Source organism: Balaenoptera physalus, assembly GCF_965194825.1.
Source record: "Balaenoptera physalus genome assembly, chromosome: 10".
In the NCBI taxonomy this organism is placed as follows: domain Eukaryota; kingdom Metazoa; phylum Chordata; class Mammalia; order Artiodactyla; family Balaenopteridae; genus Balaenoptera; species Balaenoptera physalus.
In genome coordinates this window covers 73771639-73790818 of record NC_138889.1, presented here as the reverse complement: position 1 = coordinate 73790818, position 19180 = coordinate 73771639, and the positions used below count along the sequence as shown (strand labels likewise).

General features: G+C 35.8%; 1 protein-coding gene across 19 annotated transcripts in view; it reads left to right on the top strand.

The window, feature by feature from the left end:
• SOX6 (SRY-box transcription factor 6) overlaps nt 1–19180 on the top strand; it is a 627969-nt gene that overhangs the window by 239224 nt on the left and 369565 nt on the right. For all 19 annotated transcript variants that reach the window (XM_082476530.1, XM_082476545.1, XM_082476542.1 and 16 more), the window contains one exon: nt 392–632. In XM_082476530.1, coding sequence (XP_082332656.1) covers nt 396–632 — 237 coding nt within the window. In that variant the 5' untranslated portion in view covers nt 392–395. The remainder of the gene's footprint in view (nt 1–391; nt 633–19180) is intronic.

The window sequence follows — 19180 nt, the reverse complement described above, 5'->3', positions numbered from 1 at the left end:
CTCATTTGCTGTTCATTCATTCATTTTTTTTCATCACTAGCCATCAACTGAATTACTCTCAATAATCTAGTTGGGAGAAATGGGAGGAAAAATACACACATACATATACTATACATTATGAAAACTTATTCCATAAAAATTTCATTTGTGGATTGGTAAGAAAGAAAATGTGCAGCAATTACTGGGAAGAAGTTTGCTTGAGTTAAAAGCAAAGAGGGAAAGTGGAACAGATAAGCTAATAGTTCTTTTTCAGTGGTTTAGAGTAGATCATAAACATTTCTGAAGTTAGAGAACTTTCCTTTTTTCCTGAATTAGTCACATGTAAGGGATGGTTTATTCTTTTGTCATTGACAGCCCTTTTAAAAATCCATGCTGTTTCCTTATTCTGCAGAAGAATGTCTTCCAAGCAAGCCACCTCTCCATTTGCCTGTGCAGCTGATGGAGAGGAAGCAATGACCCAAGATTTGACCTCAAGGGAAAAGGAAGAGGGCAGTGATCAACATGTGGCCTCCCATCTGCCTCTGCACCCCATAATGCACAACAAACCTCACTCTGAGGAGCTACCAACACTTGTCAATACCATTCAACAGGATGCTGACTGGGACAGTGTTCTGTCGTCTCAGCAAAGAATGGTGAGCTTTTAAAATCTGGCCACTGTCACCAAGTATGTCTGTTATTATGGGCTCATTACAAATAAGTGTTTTAGAGAAAGCTCAAAGTCTGTATCATTAGAGTTATTTGTGTTCAGGCGCTGAAAACGACCACCTTGTATATTATTAATATATTAATACTAGTTAGTGGGAAAAATTGGAAAATGGTTTGTGGTTTTGTTTTTGTCCATTATTAGGTTGACTTGCCAAAAGATATTTAATTTAATTTCGGGGGAGATTTGGTTATCTTATTCTCTGAGTCTCTGTATTTAAGGTGGTGACCTTGATAATACCACAAAATAGGTAGTATGATCCAATAAAGTGTGGCTATGTATTAATATTGAAAAATTATAATAAGCAAACATATCTATGTGAATGAGGTCATATAGTGAATACATCTTCAGTGAGGAAATGCAGGTATTTATCATTTTTAACAGTCATTCTTGATTTATAATAAAGCTTTTCTCACTTATGTGCCTATATATTAACTTCAAAAGGACATGCAAAGCTCCTGAGTATCATTCAATCAAACTGCAGGAGTTTGCCCTAAAGGTAGAAAAAACAATGTCCAATCCATGCAGTGTATTAGCCAGCTTTCCCATGTTAAATTCTACCTGTAACCATCAAAACAGACACCATAATAAGTGACATTATTTATCGAGTTTAAAGCAAAAATATTAAATTTTTTAACATTTAAAACTGACCAAAATCTTAACATATTTTATTAAATTAGGAATTTTAAACCCTGTTTTACATGTCTTAACTTTTGGCTAAATTAATGAAAAATATTTTAAGTGGGAAATGGGGAAAAGTTTTATTCCTTAATAAAAAATAAGGTAATATTTAAAAATGCCTTTACTCTAATAGCATTTTAAAATTCTTGCTCTGTGCTTAATGTTTCAGAACCAATTCAAAGACTTAATTTTATAATTTATGGAGGTAGACATTTTTCTTTTTCAGATGATTTTGCAGGCACAATTAGTACTCTGAAGCAGTAGCTTAGAAATAGGGGATTGGACTAGACTAGACTAACTGTTCTAGACTAACTTTAGGTTGAAAGGGGATCATCATTATGCAGTTAGACCCCCTGGAAGATTTGTTTTCCTTGCACAGGGGGAAGAGAGAAGGTATAATAAAGCAAGGCTAAAAGTCTGTTTTTTTGATTGAACTTAAGCGGTTCATTTTATAACTCCAATATAGCATGGGTAAAATAGATATTCAGTCACTCTCACTGGCTTTTTGGCAAGATAATAGGGCTATGTTCTATCTTTATTTCAACGAATCATTATGGTGCACCTCCTCTGGGCCCAGCATTCTGCTGGGTACTGGTTGTCTAGTAAACAAAACATGCATGATTATGCCTTCATGGAGCTTATATCTAGGAAAGGGAACAGAAATAAATATACACACACAAAGATATAATTAAAATTTGATATGTGTTAAGAAGAAAAAGAACATAATGCCATGTGAGAACATAATGAAATAAACCTCATTTAGAATGGATGGATAGGAATGCCCTCTTTGACCTAAGGATGATAAGAACTAGCCAGGCAAAAAATAGAAGAAAGAGTGAAAATAGCAGAGGGAACATCATGTATGAAGTATTTGAGGTGAGAAAAATATAGCTGAGTTTCAGAAAGTGAAAGATAGTCCTTGTAGCTGAAGTGTAATGAGCGAGGGTGCGACGTAACATTAGATATGGTTGGAGAGATTGGTAGGGGCTAGTTATCCGACAAGACCTTGTAGGTAACATTATGGAAGTGAGATTTGATACTAAGTGCAATGGAAAGCCATCGAAGGGTTTAAGAACATTTCAGAAAGATAGTTCTGACTGTATTATGAATAGATGGGGGAAGATGGAGTGAAAGGAGGAAGACCTGCTGGGAAGCTATTTCAGAAATCCAGGTAAGAGATGATGGTGGCTTGGATTAGTGTGGAGGCAGATGGGCTAGAGAGAAGGGTTAGGTTCAAGATATAGTTTAGCTTTTATGCCAAATATACTCATGGACAAATCAGAATAACTACACTGGAAAATACAGGTTGAGGCAGAAATAATACAGTTCAAATTCTACTTCTTTAGAGCACTCTTTACTTACTTTTCTTAGTATAATTTAGTTGGTATATTGGCAAGTGCAAAATTGCTTCGGTGAGTTATTCTCAAAGTTTTATGATCTAAAATTTTGTCAGAAAATAAATATTAATAATTTGCTTACCAAATTTACAAGTGAGATTTATGGTAGTATAAAATAGTTTAAATTTACAAATATGTTATATTAATATAAAGAAACCATACTTGCTGGAAATGTTTTCAAACTTTCATTCTCTTCTGATATCAGACATTACTTTGTACTGGAGCCTTTGTGTATTCTGAATGTCCGGAAGCCAAAATATTTTGTTTTAGCTCCCACTCTATAGTATTTCCCAACTGTGTATTTATATGGTATAATAAAAGGATTTAACAATTGGGAAATAGCAGCTGCATTTGGAAATTCCCTTTTCATTTGATAGATTCAATAATGTATAACAAGTGTAACATCAGACCTGTAATGACTTATACTGCAAGTATCATATCACCGACCAATTTTTCTTTACAGCAAAGGAAAACAATAGAAGGATTTTAGATTTCTGGACAGCCTTGCAAACCTACATATATTGAGTGTATGTGTTGCAGTGGGGTGACTGTGATGAGAGTAAAACTTAATAAACACTTTGCCTCATTCTACATTCAAGTAAATATTAAATCTGGAAGAATTGTTATGAAGTTAAGTGAAACTTGTAGTTCTCTTCAGTGGATCCTATTTGTTACGCACTGTAATTGAACCTCATAAAATCAGCATAGAGAAATAAAATTTAAAAGAAAGTCTAAAAACAACAACAGAGATTTTATCAGCGCTTAACTCAGTTTCCATTGTAATTTGCTTTCAGTGATGGCCCTCACTCATGAACAGTTAGAAACAGGCACTAAAAGTTTCTTATATACTGGGTTCAGGAAGGGTTTTACTTTGAAATATCAACACCACAGAGGAGCTTTTCTGTAAGACAGGGTAAAGACAAAGCAGAGAAGTTCTGCTAATCCCTACTTCTGGATTAGAAAAAAAATCTTTAGATGTTAAAATTCGGATTAATTATTTTGATGTTGCACTCCAACAAAATATGAGACTATACAGTTTCAAACGAGTGAAAAAATTCATTGTGGAATAAGCAAAGGAGAATAGAAACTTAGAGAACAGAAATTTTAGAGATCAGCATTCCAAGACTGATTGAAGATAAAAAAATTTTAGACTCTGATTTTAATTACCATTACTTATATTATGGACACCAAAATGTTCGATTTTAAATTTAGTGTGCTATGTTAATTTGTAAGATCCGTTTGAAGGCTGAAAAGTTAGTGTAAATAAGAATTCACTGTCCTTGTTTGCTATGTACAACCACTACTATTTTCATTATGGTACCAGTGTACCAGCACCTTTTTTGTAGAGGAATTTTGGCACTTCTTTGAAATATATTTTTGCTCCCATTAGAACTGATTCATTAGACAGGAATAAATTCACATAATTTTTTCATCAAAAAATGTATAGTGTATCATTCTTTTTAATGTAAACAAGCATGAAGAACATTTTGTAGTAATATTTAGTGGCTAGCATATAATATTGTGTGTAATGATTATCTGCGAACGATTACTTGAGTGTGTAGCACCTACTAAGTTCTAAGCACAGGGACTTTCTTGTGAATAAGACAGGTATGATCCCCTCACAGAGTGAGACAATTTTAGACAATGGTAAGTGCAATAAAGAAAATTAAATAAGAAAATGTGATTGAATGACTACTTTAAACAAGCTAGGGAAGGTCTTTTTGAAGAGGTGACATTGGAGTTGAGATTTGAATAATGAAAGGGAGACAACTATGCAAAAATTTGGGGGAAGACACCCAGCTAGAATACATAGTAAGTGCAGAAACCTCTTGGTTGGTGTATTTGAGCAATAGGAAACAATGGAGTGTCTGCAGTGGAATGGGTGAGGGAGAGAACGGTATGAGATGAAATCTAGGAGGCAGGCAGATGACAGATACTATGGGGTATCATAGGCTACAGTGAGATGTTTCGACTTTACTTCAAGTGAAAGAGGAAGCCATTGGAAGATTTTAAGAAAGAGACTACCATGATTTGATTTATGTTTTTAAAAGATCATATTAGCCGCTGTGTACAAATGGATTGCAAGAGATAACACCACAAACAAGGGTACCTATTAGGAAAACTGTTGCAGTAGTGCAGGTGAGAGTTTGACGGTAAGTGGAAGAGGGGACAGTTGGGGAGTTTATTCTTTGAAGAGTTCCCATAGAGTCTGAAGAAGACAAGATTCACACAGAGGGTGAGAATATGTTATGTAATATACATGTGGGCAGAAATTTAGTCAAGAATGAACAGGAAGTGAAGTCGATGAGACCAGGGCATGGGGAAGGGTAAGGCTTGCCTCCTGGACCAAGAATGGTCCCATGTGAGGACAGAAGCTTTTTGCCTAATAGGGAGATATTTACAGGTGACTTCCAGGGTAGGTTATGGGAATGTGGGCTAGATACCAACAGTATCTCTTACAAGATCCCCAAAGTGACAGGATTCTAAGTGGGACCTCTTGCATGCATGTGCACCTGTGCACTTACATGCATTCTCATACTGATATATATTTTAAGCCAAAATGGGATTATATGCATTTGGCTTTTAACTACTAGTCTAACTAGGTAGAAATAATCATACTGGACCCTCAGGCCCTGAATATCAGAACTCCTTATTTTAGAGACCTACTTAAATTCCCCCAAGTTTTATCTTCTAGAAAAGTTTAAAAAATAATATTCCACTATGAATAAAAGATGCCAATAAAGTTGTTTGTTGTAATTTTTTAAAAAAGTAATAATAGGCATGTTGAGATATTTAGTAAATAATTGTTGGGAACAATACTTTCTTGCTTGCAAACAATTTCTCCTCTCTGCCTTTCTTGCTTTCAGTTCAATGAAGTTGCTAATCAACTCTGAAGTGTTCTATGTAGTTCGCTTTGAGTCATAAAAATTCTGGTGTGGACTTTGTACCATTCCTGGGAATGGAGCTGTTGCCATTACATGATAGCATAGTCCAGGAACTTTGGGTGAGGATTTAATCCTTCCCAGCCATGCTTTATGTTGTGACAGACTTTTAGAAGATTTCTAATTTTGTTACCTTTTAAAAGATTTTAAAAACTTGAATTGTTGCCAGTTTTTGTTAAGATTTAGTAATTTAAGGTAGTAGGTAGCACTCAGATAAAATTTATTTATTTTTAATTTTTATTATTTTCCTCACATTTACTTTAGAAAGTGTAGTGAAACCCACTGGTTCACCTGGTCCGAACTATGTGCAGGGTTTATGCTCATCTTTTTGGTACCTGATTGGGTCTGTGAAGCACTGGGGAAAAAAAATCCATACACTAGGGAAGTTTAGACTTCTTGAGAAATTTAGTTACTGCTACTCTCATTTTAGGATTTGGATATTCATTCACTTTAAGTAAAATTCAAACCTAGACTTCTGGTAATAAGTGAAAATGTTCATCCTTGCCCCTGAGTCATGAAACAACATTCTCCAGGAAGCCCTGTGGGAGATTTCCCATTTTCTATAACTTTGAAACTATATTAGCATACAGTATTGTCCGTTTTTAAACCCATCTCAGAAACTTAATGACAGAAATTTACTTACAGTTTGGACCAAAAAATAAAACCATATTTATGGCATGGTGTAGGTAGTGAAATAGACAACTAATGCTGTCTAGTGTTAACACATTGACCACCTTTATATATGCACACCTTGCTTATGTGCACTGTTTCATTCCTGATCTTAAAAAAATGTATATTTAAAAAAAAACTTTCCTAAACCTGGCTTATTTAAACAAAACGATTATTGGCATGCTACTTGGAAATATCTCATTGTTTATGGAAATTTGAATTATTTTATCATTATTTTTATTGATATAATGCATCTTTCTAAATATACTTTTTGGAAAAGATTTCTTACTTACATAGCTATTATCAAAATCTTTATAAAAAGTAGAAACATTGACATGCTCCGGAATAGTTGGCTTTTTCCCCCCCTGGGCAAGAAGGAATCAGGTATGCACGCTGATTAACACACTCCAGTCATTAACGTGTGATTATGTGGGCTGCATATTGAGCACCTGCCAAAATATAAAAATCCAGTACTTTGTTACATCTGTGCAAAGACTTTTTGCATTTCTTTTGCATTTTGACAGTTCAAGGAAAATCAGACCCCAGTATCTTTTCTTTTTTTTTTTCAGTGTAATAAAATTGTGTGTACAGAATGTTTTCAAGGAGATAGGATATGTCATGTTTATTTTTATTTTAATCTTTCGGGCTGTATAAGATCCAGTGACTGGGGTTTGCAGAACTCTGACTGTAATATGAATCTCTTAATGAACTTCATCACCATGATTCACTTACAATTTACAGCATTCCTTCATGTTCATAAGGATTATCTTTTCTGGGATTCAGCCAATATTCCTCTAGTTTGCTTTATTTTTATGTGGTACCTTTATGTCTCATAAATATTTTGTTTTCATTCTTTCACCAATATGCTGTTAGTGTACACCTCATAGTGATGCCAGGGCTGCTATGGTTTGATTTTTCCTATCCAATATCCATTTGCAAATATTCCTTCATGACAAAAGTGTAGCTTGGGCTCTATAGCATTTCCAGACAGTTAGGAAAAGTCACTTTTCGATAATTATTTAAAATAAGATTGGTTACTCAGAAAATCTGGTGTGATCTCGTCTAACAGCTTGATTGAGCAGGCCTATTCTACTCAGCTTTTCTTTTCTTGATGGATTTAAATGGCATTTGAATGTAGTAGAAGATTTTTTTTTTTTTTAAATAAGCTTCTCGTTAAAATTGGTCAGTATTAATCATAGGAAGCTGATCTCAGGACACCAATAATTTTCTAATTAAAGCAGAACTTCACAAGCAAATTTCAATCTATAGGTGGTTCTAATTAACGTACACTTTCTTGTACAGAATTCCTTCTTCCTCAGTGATGATTTGGATATATCACTGTAATGAAATATCATAACCGGAATAATGAAATCTGCACATTTCTGTAATGTTTCTAAGCATTATGGTATAGAAAGTAATGTATATAAATATTATATAGCATGCAGTCATTTACATGACTAATTTGAACTTTTTCAAGATTAGAATGAGATACGAATTTTAAGGTCCTTCTAGATTAGCATGAATAAGATGATGATGCATATGATCGCGTGTTGCTTTGGGAGCAGAAAGCTGGGGTTGTGTTTCTACTCCTCCAGACCTACCTTCTTATTTTAATTTGAAGAGGGTTACTTTCCATAAAGTCAACTTCACATGACAAATCCTGCTGCCACCATTTCTTTGGAGATGAGATTGTAAGGGCTCTCTTTGATTATTGAGTCAAACCACCTGCACTAAGCAGGAAAGATCCTACTTTGTTCCTTCCATGAACATATCTAACCTTTCTTGAACACATCTAGTGAATGTGCCTTAATTACCTTGATATGCAAATTATCCCACTGTTTAACTGTCCTCTGTAATAAGAAGTTTTCCTTGCTTTCCAAGAGAAATGTAACCTTTTTAAAGAAGAACAACTTCAAGCTATTATTCCTTTTGTTAATATAGCTTTCAATGTGATGACATATTTATTTTTTATACCCTTAACCTCTTAAGTATTATTTTGGTATTACTACAGTCCCGTGACCTCTAGGCATTATTTTTCTAGGTGATGCAAGTTGAGTTCAATAGTATGTCTCTGTGTAAACCACATCCTCAAATCCAAAGTATGAATTACACACCTTTGCTAATAAAATTGTACATTCAGGTAAAAATTAGAAATTAATACTTATGCATGTTATCTCTCTTCTTTATATTTAATTAGCACCCTAGAAAATGGGAAACCCGATTTAATAAAATGATTAGAAATTATTTTGTAAACTTCTGCTTTGATTATAATTTAACTCTAATTTGTTTTTGCTGCCAGTGTACTGAGAATACCTAGAATACAATAGTCTCAAGTTCATCAAACTTTTGGGAAGAAATGTGCCCTCAGTCAAGCATAGATAGATTATTGTGGTATAATAGAAGAGACTCATTTACCTTGAAACACAAAGAATTAGAACTTTTTGGAAATTAGCGTTATTTAGGAATTTTTTTGTTAGTTCTAGTGGTTAATTAGTAGTTTTTTTACATTACTGTGGGCTAGCCAGGATTAAACTAAAGTAATCCATGAACAAATTGAGAAAACCTTTGCTCTTGAATTCAGAGTTAATATTTGGCCTTCAGTTGTATTAATTTTTTTGTACATGGTATGCTTCTACCAAAATGCCTTTCTTGTTTTTGATATATTCTGATACATTTTGATATATATTCTGATATATATGTTCTGATATATATTGTATGTGAAGTTGATTAAAGTTCATTTATTTTGCTTTCTGTAATTGACAGTAAAATTAGAGTTTAGCTCTCCTTTCAGCTACTGTTCTCTTGGATCCGTGAGGAATGCCACAGTAGGGCAAGGAATGAATCTGAATCTGAGTTTTTGGATTTTTCAAAATTAAGAGAGAAAAATAAAAATTCACACCCCTCCCTTACCCAGAGAGAAAGGACGGGCTCTGTGATTGTAACTGAGCCATCGATTCAAGGTTGTGTGTTGTCTTCAGGTACTTGCTGCTTTGTGGTAAATTGGTGACAGTTTTGTGCCAAGTTTTCCTTTTTCTGGAAATGTAAATACAGATAGATGTTGATAGATAGATAGATAGATAGATAGTTTTATAAGCACATAGCCTCCAAAGAATCATTTTTAATCTCTGTACTTGTTTTATCTGTAAAAATTTAGCGAGCTAGAGATGTTATTTAAAAATTACTAGACTACAAAGAGTTTCCTGTTATGCCATTATATATATATTTACTTGACATATTAGAAGGAAATTAAAGGCTTTTGTGGTGAAATTCTCAAAATTGGGAATTTTACTTGGGCAAGATCCTAGTGAAGACAGGAGATTGTTGAGTTCACAGAGTGGCTGGGAGGGCTCAGTGTGTATGACGTATAGAGCAACCCGCTCTCTAGTTGCTTTTCCATAGGCAAACTAGACCATGAAAGGACTTCACTGTTAATAGAGTGTAATCTCTCTTAAGGAACAAGTGGATTTGACTGACCTTGACTGGGCTCTGGTACTTTTTATTGTTAAGATTTGTGAGGAATTAAGAGGACACTCTGGCTATTTCTTTTTTTGTGTGACCCCAGACTCATCATTTTTATTTTATTTTATTTATTTATTTTTTTTAAACCCACATTTGTTTATTTATTTATTTTTGGCTGTGTTGGGTCTTCGTTTCTGTGTGAAGGCTTTCTCTAGTTGTGGCAAGCGGGGGCCACTCTTCATCGCGGTGCGCGGGCCTCTCACTATTGCGGCCTCTCTTGTTGCGGAGCACAGGCTCCAGACGCGCAGGCTCAGTAATTGTGGCTCACGGGCCCAGTTGCTCCGCGGCATGTGGGATCTACCCAGACCAGGGCTCGAACCCGTGTCCCCTGCATTAGCAGGCAGATTCTCAACCACTGCGCCACCAGGGAAGCCCTATTTTATTATTTTTAAAAAATTTTATTTATTTAAAAATTTTTTTCCTGTTCTAAGCATTTTATATGTATTGAGTCATTTAATTTTTATAATAACCTTATAAGGTAGGTGCTAGTACTATCCCCATTTCATTGATGAGGAAACCAAGTCACCAAGATTTAGTGACTTGCTCAAGGTCCCAAAGCTCAAGTTCACTCAAGTGGCTGAGTTAGGATTTTTTTTTTAACATCTTTATTGGGGTATAATTGCTTTACAATGGTGTGTTAGTTTCTGCTGTATAACAAAGTGAATCAGCTATACATATACATACATCCCCATATCTCCTCCCTCTTGCGTCTCCCTCTCACCCTCCCTATCCCACCCCTCTAGGTGGTCACAAAGCACTGAGCTGATTTCCCTGTGCTATGCAGCTGCTTCCCATTAGCTATCTATTTCACATTTGGTAGTGTATATATGTCATTGCTACTCTCTCACTTCGTCCCAGCTTACCCTTCCCCCTCCCCGTGTCCTCAAGTCCATTCTCTACATCTGCATCTTTATTCCTGTCCTGCCCCTAGGTTCTTCAGAACAAATTTTTTTTTTTTTTAGATTCCATATATATGTGTTAGCATACAGTATTTGTTTTTCTCTTTCTGACTTACTTCACTCTATGACAGACTCTAGGTCCATCCACCTCACTACAAATAACTCAATTTCGTTTCTTTTTATGGCTGAGTAATATTCCATTGTATATATATGTGCCACATCTTCTTTATCCATTCATCTGATGATGGACACTTAGGTTGCTTCCATGTCCTGGCTATTGTAAATAGTGATGCAATGAACATTGTGGTACATGACTCTTTTTGAATTATGGTTTTCTCAGGGTATATGCCCAGTAGTGAGATTGCTGGGTCGTATGGTAGTTCTATTTTTAGTGTTTTAAGGAACCTCCATACTGTTCTCCATAGTGGCTATATCAATTTACATTCCCACCAACAGTGCAAGAGGGTTGCCTTTTCTCCACACCCTCTCCAGCATTTATTGTTTGTAGATTTTTTGGTGATGGCCATTCTGACTGGTGTGAGGTGATACATCATTGTAGTTTTGATTTGCATTTCTCTAATGATTAATGATGTTGAGCATTCTTTCATGTGTTTGTTGGCAATCTGTATATCTTTTTCGGAGAAATGTCTATTTAGGTCTTCTGCCCATTTTCTGATTGGGTTGTTTGTCTTTTTGATATTGAGCTGCATGAGCTGCTTGTATATTTTGGAGATTAATCCTTTGTTACTTGCTTCGTCTGCAAATATTTTCTCCCGTTCTGAGGGTTGTCTTTTGCACAGCAAAGGAAACCATAAACAAGACTTTATGGTTTATGGTTTCCTTTGCTGTGCAAAAGAAACATGGTTTCCTTTGCTGTGCAAAAGGTTTATGGTTTCCTTTGCTGTGCAAAAGCTTTGAAGTTTCATTAGGTCCCATTTGTTTATTTTTGTTTTTATTTCCATTTCTCTAGGAGGTGGCTCAAAAAGTATCTTGCTGTGATTTATGTCAAAGAGTGTTCTTCCTATGTTTTCCTCTAAGAGTTTTATAGTGTCTGGCCTTACATTTAGGTCTTTAATCCATTTTGCCCAGCCTCATCATTTTTAAATAGACAACAAGACATAGGTAGTTATCATATTGATAGTTGTTTCTGGGGGCTTAATTACTACCCTTTTTCCTAGTGAATCCCAACTACCTTACTTTTTCCCTAAAAGCTTAATATCTTATTTTCTATTTTTACTGAAGCTACTCTTATACCTTTGAATGATTGTAGAATCCCCCTTTCTTATCCCCAGTTTCTATCATGAGTTGGGGACAGGTTTCCCAGAAGCTGGATTAAACAGCATTTCAAAAGATCATTTTTGCCATACTCCAAGCACTCCTCTTCCCTGCCAGCTCTGAGCTAGTGTCAAACAACAGGTTTCTGGTACCTTGACTCTCCTATTTTCAAGGCTATTCCTATTTTTGTTATAGGGTAGGGAGGTTTTTTGTTATAGGGTAGGGAGGTTTTTTACTTTGCCTCCTTTGCTTTAGTTACTCAATTCTTTTTTTAAACAAAATATTTATTAATTTATTTTGGCTGCGTCGGTTGTTAGTTGCAGCACGTGGGATATTTTGTGGTGGTACATGGGCTCTTTGTTGCGGTATGTGGGCTTCTCTCTATTTGCGGCACGCGGGCTCCAGAGTGCACAGGCTCAGTAGTTGTGGCACGTGGGCTCTGTAGTTTCGGCATGCGGGCTTAGTTGCCCTGCGGCATGTGGGATCTTAGTTCCCCAAACAGGGATTGAACCCGCGTCCCCTGCATTGGAAGGCAGATTCTTAACCACTGGGCCACCAGGGAAGTCCCTAGTTACTTAATTCTGATGTCTGAGGTTTGTCCACCATCTCAAAGTGCTTTAATTATTCCTCATTTGGATGACACTTATGCAACATGGGTTCCAGGTGATCTGACTGATACCTGGATCCTGTGATGTGCCTATAACTAGAGCGTCCATCATAGCCTTCAGTTCATTTAAAGCATACTAGGTGCTTTGCTGACTACATATTAAAAATACACAGTTATTTTTATATTATTTGAGAGCTCTGGTAGCTCTCAAATGGGGAAGAAAAGGAAACAACTGCAAAACAGGAGAGCATTAGGATAATAGATTTGATGCTAGAGTAAGTGGTCACCTCTTAAGAAAAGCTCTACAAAATCATGTGAGACTCTCTGTGCATAGAAACTTGCTCTGTAAGAATTTGTTCAATTACGCTTCTCAACTTCTGCATAATCACACCCCTCTTTCCCCAGTGCCTCAATTTGTCAAAGAAAACACCCTTTTGATTCAGTGGAAATATTTTCCCTGGGGTTATTTAGAGGAAACTTAATTTAGAGGAAAGGATGTTACCTCGTAGAAGACCTGTGCTTATCTCTGCCACTAATCTCCTGACTTCAGTTTCTTCATCTCAAAAATGAAAGATTCAAAGCATGCAGCAGCAGTCAGAGCTGGGCCCCTCTGCTGGGCCAGGGGCCAGCTCTGCCCACCAGTGCACTGCAGCTGTAGCTGTGTCTCTGCCATAATAGGAGGGCAGAGGCAGCCCACATAGGGGACATCCCTTGAATCCCTGGCTCTGATGGCCAGGTGAGATTGCACTTCTGAGCCCCACAGGACATCTCCTACATAAGGTGACTCCTTAAGACTGGGAAAGGTAGCTGATTTACCTAATACATAGGAACAAACATAGGGAATTAGGCAAAATGAGGAGGCTGAGGAATATGCTTTAATTGAAAGAATAAGACAGAACCTCAGAAAAAGAACTAAACAAAATGGAGATAAGCAATCTAACTGATAAAGAATTCAAAGTGATGGTCATAAAAATGCTTACCAAACTTGGGAAAAGAATGGATGAACACAGTGAGAACTTAGAGATAGGAAATATGAGCATCACACAGAAATTATAAGTGAACAGAAAAATACACTAGAGGGACTCAACAGCAGACTGGATGATGTAGAAGAACATTCAGTAGAAGCTGGAAGACAAAGCAATGGAACTCACCCAGACAGAGCAGAAAAATGAAAAAAGAATTTTTAAAAAATGAAGATACCTTCAGGGACCTTTGGGACAACATCAAGCAGAATAACGTTTGCTTTATAGGGATCTCAGATGGAGAAGAGAGAAAGGGCCAGGAAAATTATTTGAAGAAATAGTGGCTGAGAACTTCACTAGTCTGGGAATCTAGGAAAGGAAACAGGCATCCAGGTATGAGCTCAGAGACATACATCAAGACACATTATAATTAAAATGGTTACAGTTAAAAATAAAGAGAACCCCAAAACAGCGAGGGATAACAACTTGCTATGTACAAGGGAAACCCCATAAGGCTATCAGCAGATTCTTCAGCAGAAACTTTACAGGCTAAAAGGGAGTGGAATGACATATTCAAAGTGCTGAAAGGAAAAACTTCCAATCTAGAATTCTCTACTCAGCAAGGTTATCATTCAGAATTAAAGGAGAGATTGAGTTTCCCAGATAAACAAAAGCTTGAGGAGTTCATCACCACTAAACTGGCACCATAAGAAATGTTAAAGGGACTTCTTTAATCTGAAAAGAAATGACACTAATTAATAATAGGAAAACATACAATGCAGGTGGTCAAAATGTACAAACTTACAGTTATAAGATAAATAAGTACTAGGGATGTAATGTACAACATGATTAATACAACTAACACTTGCTTTATTATGTATGAAGGTTGTTAAGAAAGTAAATCCTATGAATTCTCATCACAAGGAAAAATCGTTTTCTTTTTATTTTGTATCTGTATGAGATGATGGATGTTCACTAAACTTACTGTGATAATCATTTCATGATGTATGTAAGTCACATCATTATGCTGTGCACAGACTTATACAGTGCTGTATGTCAATTATATCGCAATAAAACTGGAAGAAAAAAGAAAACATATAAAAATCCCACTGGAAAAAGTAAATATATAATATTAATAAAGTAATAAAATCTCACTGGAAAAAGTAAATATTTTATATAAATAAAAGTAATAAAGTAGATATATAGTAAAAGTAAATATATAATAAAAGTAAATATAATATATATAAAAGTAAATATATAATATATATAAATAAATAATATATATAATTGATCATTCATTTATAAAGCAAACATGAATGTTAAAAGACGAAAGTGGTAAAATTAAGTAAAATTACAATATTTAGTTAAGGGATGCATAAAATAAAAAGATATAAAATGAGTCATCAAAAGTATAAAACGTGGGTGAGGGAAAGTAAAAAGATAAGGCTTTGGAATGTGTTCAAATTTAAGTTGTTACCAATTTAAAACTGTTACCAATTTAAGACTGCTATATACATAGGATGTTATGTGTGAACTTCACAGTAACCACAAGTAACTCCACAAAAGATAATGAGAAAGGAATCTGAACATAACACTAAAGAAAATCACCAAACACGATGGAAGAGAGAAAGAGAAGAAGAAAGAAACAGAGAGGAACTACAAAAACACTCAGAAAACAATTAACAAAATGGCAATAAATACATATCTATCAATAATTACTTTAATTGTAAATGTAAATTTGCCAGTCAAAACATATAGAGTAGCTGAGTGGATAAAAAAACAAAACTCAGGGCTTCCCTGGTGGCGCAGTGGTTGAGAATCTGCCTGCCAATGCAGGGGACACGGGTTCGAGCCCTGGTCTGGGAAAATCTCACATGCCACAGAGCAACTAGGCCCGTGAGCCACAACTACTGAGCCTGCGCGTCTGGAGCCTGTGCTCTGCAACAAGAGAGGCCGCGACAGTGAGAGGCCCGCGCACCGCGTTGAAGTGGCCCCCGCTCGCCACAACTAGAGAAAGCCCTCTCACAGAAGCGAAGACCCAACACACCTCAAAATAAATAAATAACAAAACTCGACTACATGCTGCCTACAAGAGAATAACTTCAGATGTAAGGACACACAGACTGAAAGTAAAGGGATAGAAAAAGATATTTCATGCAAATGGAAATGAAAAGAAAACTGGAGTAGCCATACTCATATCAAACAAAATAGACTTCAGAACAAATACGCTAATTAAAAGACAAAGAAGGTCATTATATAATGATAAAGGAGTCAATCCAGCAAGAATATGTAACATTTATAAATGTATATGCACCCAACATAGGATCACTGAGATATATAAAGCAAATATTAACAGACCTAAAGGGAGAAATTGAAAGCAATACAATAATAGTAGGGGAAGTTAATACCCCACTTACATCAATGGATAGACCGTCCAGATAGAAAATCAATCAGGAAACATCGGGCTTTTATGGCACATTAGACCAGATTGACTTAGTAGATATATAGTTGACCCTTGAACAACACAGGTTTGAATTGTGCAGGTCCACTTATATGTGGATTTTTTCCAAGAAATATACAGAAATATACATGTAGAATATCGTGTGCAAGACTTGTATTGAAGTGGATAGCCTCTCCTTTCATAGGCATAAGGTGATATTTAATATAAAATTGATAAGGTGTCAGTTTTCTTAATGTTCATAACTTTGCTTTCAAAGAATTACATTACCGAAATATATGCCCCTCATAATTGGAGAAGTTGTGTATCAGCCTATCATCACAGGTATGCAGTCTCCCCATTTTTATTGGAAGTATTGGAAGTCCTAGCCACAGCAATTAGGCAAGAAAAGAAACAAAAGGCATCAAAATTAGAAAGAAAGAAGTTAAACTGTTACTATTTGCAGATGACATGATACTATATATAGAAAACCCTAAAGACACCACCAAAAAAACCCTTAGAACTATAAAATGAATTCAGTAAAAGCAATAGGATACAAAATCAGTATACAGAAATTTATGGCATTTCTATACACTAATAATGAATTATCAGAGAAATTAAGAAAACAGTCTCATTTACAATCGCATCAAAAAGACTAAAATACCTAGGAATAAATTTAACCAAGGAGGTGAAAGACCTGTGCACTGAAAACTTTAAGACACTGATGAAAGAAGTTGAAGAAGACACAAATAAATGGGAAGATATTCTGTGCTCATGGATTGGAAGAATTAATACAGGCAAACCTTCCTTGTTTTGTTGTGCTTTGCTTTATTGTGCTTCACAGGTATTGCATTTTTTACAAATTGAAGGTTTGTGGCAATCCTAGATCAAGCAAGTCTATTAGTACCATTTTTTCCAACCGCATTTGCTCATTTTGTGTTTCTGTGTCACATTTTGGTAATTCTCACAGTATATCAAAATATTATTATTATTATTATATTTGTTATGGTGATCTGTGATCAGTGATCTTTGATGTTACTATTAGAATTGTTTTGGGACACCACAAATTGTGCCCATATAAAAGGGTGAACTTAATAATGTTGCGTGTGTTCTGACTGCTCCACTGACTGGCCATTCCCCCATCTCTCTCCCTCTCCTAGGGTTTCCCTATTCCCTGAGACACAGCAATACTGAAATTAGGCAGTTAATAACCCTACAGTGTCCTCTACATGGGAAGAATTGCATGTCTCTCACTTTAAATCAGAAGGTAGAAATTATTAAGCTTAGTGAGGAAGGCATGTTGAAAGGCAAGATAGGCTGAAAGGTAGGCCTCTTGTACCAAACAGTTAGCCAGGTTGTGAATGTGAAGGAAAAGTACTTGAAGGAAATTTAAAGTGCTACTCCAGTGAGCACACAAATGATAAGAAAGCAAAACAGTCTAATTGCTGATATAGAGAAAGTTTTAGTGGTCTGGATAGACTATCAAACCAGCCACAAAATTCCCTTAAGCCAAAGTCTAAAATTCCCTTAAGCTAAAGCAAGGCCCTACTTCTCTTTACTTCTATGAAGACTGAGAGAAGTGAGGAAGCTGTAGAAGAAAAGTTTGAAGTTAGCAGAGGTTGGTTCATGAGGTTTAAGAAGCCATCTTCATAACATAAAAGTGCAAGGTGAAGCAGCAAGTGCTGGTGTAGAAGCTGAGCAAGTTATCCAGAATATCTAGCTAAGATAATTTTTAAAGGTAGCTACACTAAACAGCAGATTTTCAATGTAGATAAAACAGCCTTATATCGGAAGAAGATGACATCTAGGTCTTTCATAGCTAAAGAGGAGAAGTCTATGAATGCCTGACTTCAAAGCAAAGACAGGGCTAATGCAACTGGTGAATTGAAGTTGAAGCCAATGCTCATTTACTGTTCTGAAAATCCCAGGGCCCTTAAGGATTACGCTAAATCTATTCTGCCTGTGCTCTATAAATGAAACAACAAAGCCTGGATGACAGCACTCCTGTTTACAACATGGTTTACTGAATATTTTAAGCCCATTGTTGAGACCTACTGCTCAGAAAAAAGATTCCTTTCAAAATATTACTGCTCACTGACAATGTACCTAGTCACCCAAGAGCTCTGATGAAGATGTACAATGAGATTAATGTTGTTTTCATGCCTGCTAACACAGCATTCAATCTGCAGCCCATGGCTCAAGGAGTAATGTCAACTTTCAAGTCATTATTTAAGAAATACATTTAGTAAGGCTACAGCTGCCATAGATAGTGATTCCTCTGATGGATCTGGGCAAAGTAAATTGAAAACCTTCTGGAAATGATTTACCATTCTAGATGCCTTTAAGAACATTCATGATTCATGGGAAGAGGTCAAAATATCAACATTAATAGGAGTTTGGAATAAATTGATTCCAATCCTCATGGGTGACTTTGAGAGGTTCAAGACTTCAGTAGAGGAAGTAACTGCAGATGTGGTAGAAATAGCAAGAGAACTAGAATGAGAAGTGGAGCTTAAAGATATGACTGAATTGCTGCAGTGTCATGGTAAAACCTTAATGAGGAGTTGCTACTTATGGGTGAACAAAGAAAATGGTTTCTTGAGATGGAATCTACTCCTGGTGAAGATCCTGTGAAGATTGTTAAAATGACAACAGAGGCTTTAGAATATTACATGAACTTAGTTGATAAAGTAGCAATGGGCTTTGAGAGGACTGACTCAAATTTTGAAAGAAGTTCTATTGTGAGTGAAATGTTATCAAACAACATTGCAGGCTACAGAGAAATCCTTCATGAAAGGAAGAGTCAATTGATATGGCAAACTTCATTGTTACCTTATTTTAAGAAATCACTACAGCTACCCAAGCCTTCATCAATCACCACCCTGATCAATCAACAGCCATCAACATTGCGGCAAGACTCTCCACCAGCAAAAAGATTATGACTTGCTGAAGGCTAGATGAGGTTAACATTTTTCAGCAATAAAGTATTTTTAATTGAGATATGTACTTTTTTTTAGACAGAATGCTATTGCACACTTAATAGACTACAGTGTAGTGTAAACAACTTTTAAATGCATTGGGGGGACTTC